The 12,187-nt window shown below is 34.0% G+C and overlaps 1 protein-coding gene across 1 annotated transcript in view; it reads left to right on the top strand.

Moving 5' to 3' along the window:
• Positions 11,824-12,187, top strand: part of LOC109830648 — an 8,636-nt gene continuing 8,272 nt past the window's right edge. Inside the window, exon 1 of the mRNA XM_020397971.1 lies at positions 11,824-12,062. Within this exon, the coding sequence (XP_020253560.1) occupies positions 11,938-12,062 (125 nt within the window). The 5' untranslated portion in view covers positions 11,824-11,937. The remainder of the gene's footprint in view (positions 12,063-12,187) is intronic.

Here is a 12,187-nt window from a genome sequence, read left to right as displayed (position 1 = left end):
GTTACTGTTTTCATTGCTATCAAATCTATTACAACTTTAGTCGTTACAATAAACTCGAATAAAATAAAAAGTTGATCTTTTTATAAGATCTCCTTACACAATGAAAATAAAAAAAAAGTTTACAACTTTATCAAACAAATGCAGAGATCGTTTATCGGTCTTCTGCTTGCGTGGGATCTTTGCCTGTGCCGGGGTTTATCCGTGGACCACCTTAGATCTGGATCCGGTTGTTGGAAAATTGGACAGAGCTTCGTCTTTACCGAGGGAGTGTTTGATTTGAAGTGCTGAAATCGACCAAGCGAAATCAGGGCTCTTCTCGAGATTAAGACCAAGCCTAATCTCAAGGGACGGACGGACGAGGTTCAGATCCTTCGAATAGCTCCTTCTTTATGCCGAAGTTCGCCGGGATCTGATTTACCTTCGCTGAAATTCGTGCTCCTTGACTCCTCAATCCGACAGTACCTCCACGTCTTGATAATAACTTCGTCCCTCTGAAAGGAGGCCCTAGGATTGTATTTATAGGGCTCCGGATGCGGGTTTGTGGATGAGAATGAGTGATTTGGTCTTATCTTCAGTCAATAACCGCCTAACCACGTTTGGGGATGATATCAAGTCAGTTAGGACCCCCTGGAACAGATAAATTCAGAGAAAACCGTCAAAAAAACCGAACAGGAAGGCCAACAATCTATATGACTATATATATATATATGCATAGAAACCAAAACTTATGTATATATATGACTATATATATATATACGAAGAAACCAATAAATGTGTGTGTATGGATATTGAGCTTAACGTACTTAACACACATAAAATAAAAAATATATACTAAGTTACCCAAGCTAGATCTTGATCTTCAATAAGCTCGACTTGGTATACGTTACGGATGAAGCTAAACTTGGATCTTGAACTTGAATTGTACGATGCTTCACTCCACAATTCCGCCAACCTCCTCTTGATATGATCGTGTAGGCTTAATCCATCCAACCTCCAACATATTGTTTGTCTACAATAAATAACAAAATACAAACACTAGACAAACAATATTAGATGTAAATTGTTTGTTAAATCATCATCAAAACAAGAAGGCCAACAATCTCCCCCTTTTTGATGATGACAAACAATTTACAAAAATGATATATGCATGAAAGGAAATGAATATACAAAGTATAATATATCATGCATATAAACAAGAAGGAATATACTCACAATATTTCTCCCCCTTTGACAACATCAAAAAGGGGACAAAAGGATGAAGAGAGCGAAAGCTCCCCCTATCAATATGCATGGGTGAGTATATTTACATAGAAAGATATAGGGATTGCTCCCCCTATCAAAATGCCATATAGAATATAAGCAATAAAAGATCATGGAAAACATATATGAGCAAGCATAGATAAGAGCATGCTAAAAAATTTACTCACATACATGAAGATAATGAGAACATGTATGAAAATAGTGTCTCATAAAGAACATAAAAACATGTATAATAGTAGATTTATGAAATCAAAAGAAAAAGAGCATGAGAATCATGCAAAATGTTTTCAAATGAAAACGATTCAATCAAATGAAATTATAAATCAAAATTTAAATCATAAAACCAAAACATCATTGATTTTAAAAAAAAAAATCAAGAGAGGTAACCATATCTAGCTCTTGAGCTAGTAACAACCCATATAAACATTTTAGCACCCGGTAAGCAAGATTTGGGAATAAACACCCAATAATCCGGGGGGTTAAATAAATACAGACCTCTCATCAAAACAAGATCAAATAATCATGAAAACAAAAGATTTTATCAATTAAAAACTATTTTCATATAAAAAGATTTCAAAGCATAATTTTCAAAACCAAGACAAAGAAATATAAAAATACTAAAATTAAAATAAAAATGCTAAAATTCTTGGTTTAAAATCAAATTTATTTTGGTACCCAAGTAATGTTGGTACCAAAAGGTTTAGGGACATGACCTCTATCATTTAAGCTCAAAGCCTTAGGGTTATGAACCCGTTTGGGCGCATGTGGTGCACTAACATGGTCAAAGCAATATTCACTCAAATGACCCTTCGGATTGTAATTTGTGCAATGAAAGAAATACATTTGTTTTTGTGGACCATTAGCTCGTGCACGGGAATCATTTGCAAATAAAGATTTTTCTTTTAAATTATATCGCAAATGAGAAGCATCATTAAACAAAGGTGGTTTACTTGAGAAATTTGGCAAGTTTGAATATTTTTTCAAATCATAACAAAACTTCGCCAAATGGCCAAATCTACCACAAACATCACATTTAAAAACATGTGGTCTACTCGAAACATTTGGCAAATGAGATTTCTTTTTCAAATCAAAACAATATTCGGCCAAATGACCAAAACGACCACAATGATCACACTTGAACACACTAGCATGCTTATGATGAACTTTGTGAGAATGAGCATGTGAATGTGTAAGTGTAAAAGATGAAGAAGCTACATGAGATGCACAAGGAGCATTAGAATTCTTATGTTTGTGTGCATCATAGCAAAATTTAGATAAATGACCTTTTCGGCCGCAAATAGAGCATTTATAAATTTTGCTAAATATGTGTGCATGATGAGTAGATGATGACTTAGACTTGGCACACATATCCATAAGCCTCTTATGATAATTAATGCATGTTTTTAAAGTTGAATCTAAAGATAAAATGCTTTTATTCATAAGATTTAAATCTTTATTTTTAGGCACATATGCATTTTTAGAAGTAGAACATAAATAGTCATTTATAAAGGAAGCAGTATCATTTTGTATGTTCTCTACTTCTAAGTTGGCATTATTTTTATCATGAGTCAAGTTAGCAATATCCATTTTCAAATTTTTATTTTCCAAATTTAACATATCATTATTTTCTTGAAGAGCAATACTTTCTTAGGTATGCAATAATTTTTCACTAGCACAAGCAAGTTCAATACTAGATAAATCATTATCGGGTTCGCAAGCCTCACTAGGGCTATCGCCTAGTGGCCGTGTGCATGATGATGCTCCACACTCACTTGAAGAATAATCCTCCAAACTACGTCGGATTTCCTCCAAGTTGCCTTGATGTGCTTCTATGAATTTCCATAAATTGTAAGCACTATCAAAATGAACAAATTTGTTAGACATAGATGAATTAAAAGCATTTAGCAAATATTCTAACAAAATATTGTTCATTGTAAACATATGATGATCATTCTTATTCCACTTAGATTTCTCCAAAGTGGGCACAATATAAATATCATCTATAATTTCCCATAAATCAAAGTGTTTAGATTGAACAAAAAGTTTAAATCTAACACATCATTGGGCGTAGGAGAAATTATCTAATCTAGGAGCAATATTGATGGCATAACCTAAACCATGCATATCCATAATATAAAAGGCAACTAAGATACAAATAAAGCTCAAAATTAGATTAGCACAATAAGCTAACTTGGATCTTTAACTCAAGGCGATTAGACCTTAAATCAAAGAGCACCAAGCTCTGATACCAATTGTTAGACCCTAGAGGGGGGTGATTAGGGTCTTATGCTAATCTAATCCGATTATATGCCAATAAAAACTAATTAACAAGTTATCCTAGCAAGTATGAAATATAACAACTATATAAGCTAGGATAAGCAATATGAACAATGAGATATATCCTATATGATGAATATATATATGCAAGGATATATAAACTAACACAAGATGATATATCCTATCAATATGATATATGTATATGCAAGGATATAAAACTAACACAAGGGGTAAACAATATGAACTAGATAGTGGATCATATAAATAATGAGCTAATGACAATGGCGACAAGAAATATAAACACAAGTATAAATAAACGCCAAAGCACACTCAAACACAAGATATGATCACGGAGTTCGGACCTTCCGTCCTACGTCTCCGCTCCCCACTCTCGGGGAGAAATCCACTATCACAACCGGGTTTTCTACGCTCACCCGAATAACGTTTACACCTCACAGTGTCGGTTTTCAACGCTCACCGAACAACGTTACTCATCACAATCGGTTTTCTAGTTCATCGAAAACTTCACAACACACTCGGTTTTCTAGCTCACCGAAAACCTACAACACTCACAATGTAAAAAATATAAATTTGTTCTCTACAATAGATGATAACTCAATTAAGCACAACTCAATGTTATAATCTCTCACAACCCTAATATACTATGTATGCAAATACAATAAGCTCATGTGGGTGTGTGTAACAATGAGATTCAATAAGTCAAAACTAAACTCAATTTAAAATCTAGCATATAGAAATTTATGAATAAAACAATAAATAGCTAGAAATAAAATTTAGAGATTCTTCTCTGAAAACTCAAAGAGAGAATGATGAAATGTTGAAGATGAACTCTTCAATAGTTGATGTAAACTCCTCTTTGTAACAGCAAACCCAAACCAAACTTAAACCAAACTAAACAAGCTTAAACCCTTGTTTAAAAACTTCTTTAAAAACTTCTTAGATATTTAGAAAGAGAACGGAAGAGAAACCAACAGCCAAAACCCCAAACAAAACAACAAAAATCCCAGAAAAACAGAAAGAGATTCTGTACCCAATATGACCATTGGGAGTTCGGCGGTCGACCGAAAAAATTCACGGTCGACCGCGATGCAGATCCCAGACTGAGAATCGAGCAGGAACTTCGTCGGTCGACCGGTGCGGTCGACCGAAGGAAATATCAAGCTCTCGGTCGACCGGTGCGGTCGAACGACAAACTCTCTGCTACCTAGAAACAAATGAACAATTGAGCGGTCGACCGGTGCGGTCGACCGAAAACTGATATTACAGAAAAATAGGTTTTAGAGCTGATTTTTGAGACTTTGGAAAATATGTTAAAAATAACAAATGAAGTCCAAAAATAATAAAACTTTGGATATAAACGTGTAAATGAACATGTTACAAAAAGAATTTTCCAAATTGCATTTCCCATTTGTGAAAAATCATCATTTTGTAAAATAGTCCAAAACACGAAAATGTAAACATATGAATTTTGACATTTAGGCTAAACCATGTTTTGAAACTTTGCACAATGATTTTGTAGACTTAATAAAATATGTATATGTTTATTGTTAAGTCCAAAAACTTAGAATATAGTATTTTCACAAATATGTATATTCTATGCAATATATTCTTAAACACAATAATAAATATGAAACATGTTATTTCATATTTATAAACATGAAAACTCAAAAACACATGTACGTATATATATAACTATATATATGCATAGAAACCAAAACTTATATATATATATATATATATATATATATACGAAGAAACCAATAAATGTGTGTGTATAGATATTGAGCTTAACGTACTTAACACACATAATATAAAACCTATACTAAGTTACCCAAGCTAGATCTTGATCTTCAATAAGCTCGACTTGGTACACGTTGCGGATGAAGCTAAACTTGGATCTTGAACTTGAATTGTACGATGCTTCACTCCACAATTCCGCCAACCTCCTCTTGATATGATCGTGTAGGCTCAATCCATCTAACCTCCAACATATTGTTTGTCTACAATAAATAACAAAATACAAACACTAGACAAACAATATTAGATGTAAATTGTTTGTTAAATCATCATCAAAACAAATAAATACGAAAACACAAATACTAGACAAACAACATTAGTGTTAAATTGTTTGTTAAACATCATCAAAACAAGAAGGCCAACAATCTCCCCCTTTTTGATGATGACAAACAATTTATAAAAATGATATATGCATGAAAGGAAATGAATATACAAAGTATAATATATCATGCATATAAACAAGAAGGAATATACTCATAATATTTCTCCCCCTTTGACAACATCAAAAAGGGGACAAAAGGATGAAGAGAGCAAAAGCTCCCCCTATCAATATGCATGGGTGAGTATATTTACATAGAAAGATATAGGGAATGCTCCCCCTATCAAAATGCCATATAGAATATAAGCAATAAAAGATCATGGCAAACATATGTGAGCAAGCATAGATAAGAGCATGCTAAAAAATTTACTCACATACATGAACATAATGAGAACATATATGAAAATAGTGTCTCATAAAAAACATAAAAACATGTATAATAGTAGATTTATGAAATCAAAAGAAAAAGAGCATGAGAATCATGCAAAATGTTTTCAAATGAAAACGATTCAATCAAATGAAATCATAAATCAAAATTTAAATCATAAAACCAAAACATCATTGATTTTAAAAAAAAATCAAGAGAGGTAACCATATCTAGCTTTTGAGCTAGTAACAACTCATATAAACATTTTAGCACCCGGTAAACAAGATTTAGGAATAAACACCCAATAATCCGGGGGGTTAAATAAATACAGACCTCTCATCAAAACAAGATCAAATAATCATGAAAACAAAAGATTTTATCAATTAAAAACTGTTTTCATATAAAAAGATTTCAAAAGACATAATTTTAAAACCAAGAAAGGAAAAAATAAGAACACTAAAATTCTTGGTTTAAAGTTTAAATTTGTTTTGGTACCCAAGAACTCTTGGTACCAAAAGATTTAGGGACATGACCCCTATCATTAAAGCTCAATGAACACGTTTGGGCGCATGTGGTGCACTAACATGGTCAAAGCAATATTCACTCAAATGACCCTTCCGATTGCAATTTGTGCAATGAAAGAGATACATTTGTTTTTGTGGACCATTAGCTCGTGCACGGGAATCATTTGCAAATAAATATTTTTCTTTTGGTCTTTTAAAATTGTTTTGCAAATGTGAAACTTTCTTAAACAATGGTCTATTTGGAACATATTGCAATTTAGAAGCTTTTTGTATATCAAAACAAAATTTAGCAAGATGTCCAAACCTACCATAAACATCACATTTAAAAACATGTGGTCTACTAGATACATTTGGAAAACGTGATTTCTTTTTCAAATCAAAACAATATTCGGCCAAATGACCAAAACGACCACAATGATCACACTTGAACACACTAGCATGCTTATGATGAACTTTGTGAGAATGAGCATGTGAATGTGTAAGTGTAGAAGAAGCTACATGAGATGCACAAGGAGCATTAGAATTCTTATGTTTGTGTGCATCATAACAAAACTTAGCTAAATGACCTTGACGGCCGCAAATAGAACACTTATAAGTTTTGCTATACATGTGTGCATAATGAGTGGATGACTTCTTAGACTTAGCACACATATCCATAAGCTTCTTATGATTATTAATGCATGTTTTCAAAGTTGAATCTAAAGATGAAATACTATTTTTCATAAGATTCAAATCTTCATTTTTAGGCACATATGCATTTTTAGAAGTAGAACATAAATAGTCATTTATAAATGAAGCAGTGTTATTTTTTATGTTCTCTACTTCTAACATGGCATCAATCTTAGCATGAGATAAGCTAGAAATGGATGATGATAATTTCTCATTTTCCAATTTTAACATATCATTACTTTCTTTAAGAGCAACATTTTCTTTGGAAATGATATCAAAATTGGAAGCTAGCTTCTCATGATCGGATTTTAAACTAACATGCTTGCTTTGTAAATCAATAAAATCATTTTGCAACTTGTTAAAGGCATGTAATAATTTTTCACTAGCACAAGCAAGTTCATCACTAGATAAATCATTATCGGGTTCGAACTCGCAAACCTCACTAGGGCTATCGCCTAGTGGCCGTGTGCATGATGCTCCACATGAACTTGAAGCGGGATCCTCCAAAGCTTGTCGGATCGCCTCCAAGTCTCCTTGATGCGCTTCTATGAATTTCCATAATGTATAAGCGCTATCAAAAGAATCAAGCTTGTTAGACATAAATGAATCAAATGCATTTAATAAAAATTCTAACATAAGCTTGTTCATAATAAACATCTTTTTATCATGTTTGCTCCACTTGGATTTCTCCAACGTGGGCACAATATAAGCACAATCAATGATTTCCCATAAATCGATATTTTTAGATTGAACAAATATTTTGAATCTAAAACACCATTGAGCATAAGGGAAAGCATTGAATTTAGGAGCAATACTAGAATCATAGCCTAAACAAGATGCATCATTCATATCCATAATTTGTAAAAATATGCAAGCAAGATACAAATGCAATCAAAACAAGATTAGCACAAAAATATAACTTGGATCTTTAACTCAAGGCGATTAGACCTTAAATCAAAGAGCACCAAGCTCTGATACCAATTGTTAGACCCTAGAGGGGGGGTGATTAGGGTCTTATGCTAATCTAATCCGATTAAATGCCAATTAAAAACTAATTAATAAATTATATTCTTGCAAGATAGATATACAAAGAGTTAAGTGCAAGAATATGCAATATAACTGTAGGAATGCTTAGTAGGTTCACAAGTAATCATGGAAAGCTTCATTGGGATGTTGTCCAGAAATTGATGAGATATTTGAAAGGAACTATAGGTATGTGTTAGACCCTAGAGGGGGGTGATTAGGGTCTTATGCTAATCTAATCCGATTTAAATGCCAATTAAAATTTATTAACAAGTTATCCTAGCAAGTATGAAATATAACAACTATATAAGCTAGGATAAGCAATATGAACAATGAGATATATCCTATATGATGAATATATATATGCAAGGATATCTAAACTAACACAAGATGATATATCCTATCAAAGAGATATACAATATGATATATGTATATGCAAGGATATAAAACTAACACAACGGGTAAACAATATGAACTAAATAGTGGATCATATAAATAATGAGCTATGGACAATGGCGATATAAGATATGAACATAAATATGAATGAACGCCAAAGCACACTCAAACAAGCAATATGATCACGGAGTTCGGACCTTCCGTCCTACGTCTCCGCTCCCCACTCCCCGGGAGAAATCTACTATCACAACCGGGTTTTCTACGTTCACCCGAATAACGTTTACACCTCACAGTGTCGGTTTTCAACGCTCACCGATCAACGTCACTCCTCACAATCGGTTTTCTAGTTCACCGAAAACTTCACAACACACTCGGTTTCTAGCTCACCGAAAACCTAACTTCTCTACAATAGATGAGAACTCAATTAAGCACAACTCAATGTTACAATCTCTCACAACCCTAATATACTATGTATGCAAATACAATAAGCTCATGTGGGTGTGTGTAACAATGAGATTCAATAAGTCAAAACTAAACTCAATTTAAAATCTAGCATATAGAAATTTATGAATAAAACAATAAATAGCTAGAAATAGAATTTAGCGATTCTTCTCTGAAAACACAAAGAGAGAATGATGAAATGTTGAAGATGAACTCTTCAATAGTTGATGTAAACTCCTCTTTGTAACAGCAAACCCAAAACAAACTTAAACCAAAACTAAACAAGCTTAAACCCTTGTTTAAAACCTTGTTTAAAAACTTCTTGGATATCTTGAAAGAGAACAGCAATGGGGTATTTATACCCATTCAAAATCTCAGCCAAAACCCCTAAGTAAAAGTCCAAAATGTCCCAGAAAAAATCAGATCAGAAAATAGTTGTTAGGGAACCAACGGTCACATTGGCAGAGCGGCGGTCGACCGAAAAAATTCGCGGTCGACCGCGATGCAGATCCCAGACTGAGAATCGAGCAGGAACTTCGTCGGTCGACCGGTGCGGTCGACCGAAGGAAATATCGAGCTCTCGGTTGACCGGTGCGGTCGACCGACAAACTCTCTGCTACCCAGAAATAAATGAACAATTGAGCGGTCGACCGGTGCGGTCGACCGAAAACTGATATTACAGAAAAATAGGTTTTAGAGCTGATTTTTGAGACTTTGGAAAATATGTTAAAAATAACAAATGAAGTCCAAAAATAATAAAACTTTGGGAAATGTATATAAACATGTAAATGAACATGTTACAAAAAGAATTTTCCAAATTGCATTTCCCATTTGTGAAAAATCATCATTTTGCAAAATAGTCCAAAACACGAAAATGTAAACATATGAATTTTGACATTTAGGCTAAACCATGTATAATATTTTCACAAAATTACATATTCTATGCAATAAGTACTAAAACACAATAGAGTATGTAATATCATAAAAACCAAAACACATGTATGTATATATATAACTATATATATGCATAGAAACCAAAACTTATGTATATATATATATATATATATATACGAAGAAACCAATAAATGTGTGTGTATAGATATTGAGCTTAACGTACTTAACACACATAATATAAAATCTATACTAAGTTACCCAAGCTAGATCTTGATCTTCAATAAGCTCGACTTGGTACACGTTGCGGATGAAGCTAAACTTGGATCTTGAACTTGAATTGTACGATGCTTCACTCCACAATTCCTCCAACCTCCTCTTGATATGATCGTGTAGGCTCAATCCATCCAACCTCCAACATATTGTTTGTCTACAATAAATAACAAAATACAAACACTAGACAAACAATATTAGATGTAAATTATTTGTTAAATAATCATCAAAACAAGAAGGCCAACACTTCGAAGTTTGTTAAATTCACTATATGGTAATGAAGTTATAAACTTAGATGATGAATCCACTCTTACAGCTACTTCTCATCATAATGCTATTAGAAATTATTTTCAAACCTTATATAATGAGTATGCAGCTAAACATGGTGTAGCTGCGCAGCAGTCTACAGCTTCGGCTTCTTCGAGCTTAAGTTGAGGTAAAAATATAAGTTTTGATAGGTATGCAATGGTAGTTGAGCTAACTGATGGATCTGGACTTGGATCAGCATTGTAGGTTTCTAAAATAGATGAATATTTATCTGTTTCTTTAGTTAAATATCAAAATAATAATTTAGATATTTTACAATGGTGGAGAGTATATGGATCAGTTTCATATCTTATACTTTCCACCATGGTTCGTGACTTACTAATAGTGCAGGTTTCGACGGTAGTTTCGGAATCCGCCTTCAGCCCTGCAGGACGTTTGATTGACGATCACAGGATATCATTAGATCCGTATATTGTACATATGGTGATGTGCTTACATGATTGGTGGAGGTACGAGAAGAGAACGCAATGCATCGATTAGTTGGCTGAAATTGAAGATAAATTTAAAGAGTTGGGACTAACAGATAGATATAAATGTTAAACAAAATTCATCAAATTGTAGTTTTTATTTCTTAGCTGAAAATTTGTAATGAATTATTTTGGAAACAGTTACAAATGATAGTGATATAGGTGAATAGATGCCAACCTAGTTGAGATGTACTCATCTATTGTGATGCGACGAATTTCGAAATAAATTTATACTTGTAAATGATTTATTAATTATTAATAAAAAAGTTACTTTTATCATATTTTATTTTTATATTTTTTTTTTGTATTTGTATTTACGTAATTTCAAGTGGTTAATAATATTATTGTTTTTTATTAAAATTTTGTGTAATTTTTTTTATGTATAATTAAAATTTTAAAAAGATTATTTTTTTAAAAAAAACAAAAAATAAAAACAACCGGCCCGGCCCGGACCACTCAGGCTCGTGGGCGGGGGCTTCGGTTTTTGTCCGGTCCGGATGGACAGCCTTAATTCCATATAACCAAGAAAACTAATTTGCAGCATTCAACCTTTCTACCGGAAACTTCAAAGTCCAGCCCTTCCGCTGAGTCGTTGCACGCGATCTCCGAAAAACGCCGACGCCGCTTATTCGTTCCCCGTTAAATTCCTTTTTTTTTTTTTCTCTCTCTCTCCCAACAATCTCCACTCACAATAATAAACCCATCAAAAATTTCGAAAACATCTAATAACCGCTGAAGCGATGGGGGGGGGCGAAAGCGGCAGGACAGTTCGACTCCAGAGACCGGGCGCTGGGCGTCCGTAACCCGTACCCGCCGCCTCAGAGCCACCCGCAGGCTCGGCCTCAGCAGGCGTTTCACGTGGGTCAGAGCCCGTACCAAGCGGGCATGATACCCCCCAACGCTGTTTACGGGGATCCCAAGGGGGTCCCGATTCAGCAGACCATGTATCGGGACACCCCCGCTCCCTTCAACTGCGTCTACTGCGGATCCTCTGGGCTCACCACCGTCAGGTTCCCCACCCTCGTCCCCTCCTCTGACTCTGCTGCTGGGGTTTAGGGTTTCGGACTCCTGCGTTATTTGGGATTTTACGTCTGTTGATTTTTTCCATTTAATTTGCCGGTTTATTGTTGTCATG

This window comes from Asparagus officinalis, chromosome 2 (genome assembly GCF_001876935.1).
Source record: "Asparagus officinalis chromosome 2, Aspof.V1, whole genome shotgun sequence".
NCBI classification, from domain to species: domain Eukaryota; kingdom Viridiplantae; phylum Streptophyta; class Magnoliopsida; order Asparagales; family Asparagaceae; genus Asparagus; species Asparagus officinalis.
The sequence above is the reverse complement of the archived record's forward strand: the minus strand, read 5'-3'. Positions and strand labels throughout refer to the sequence as shown.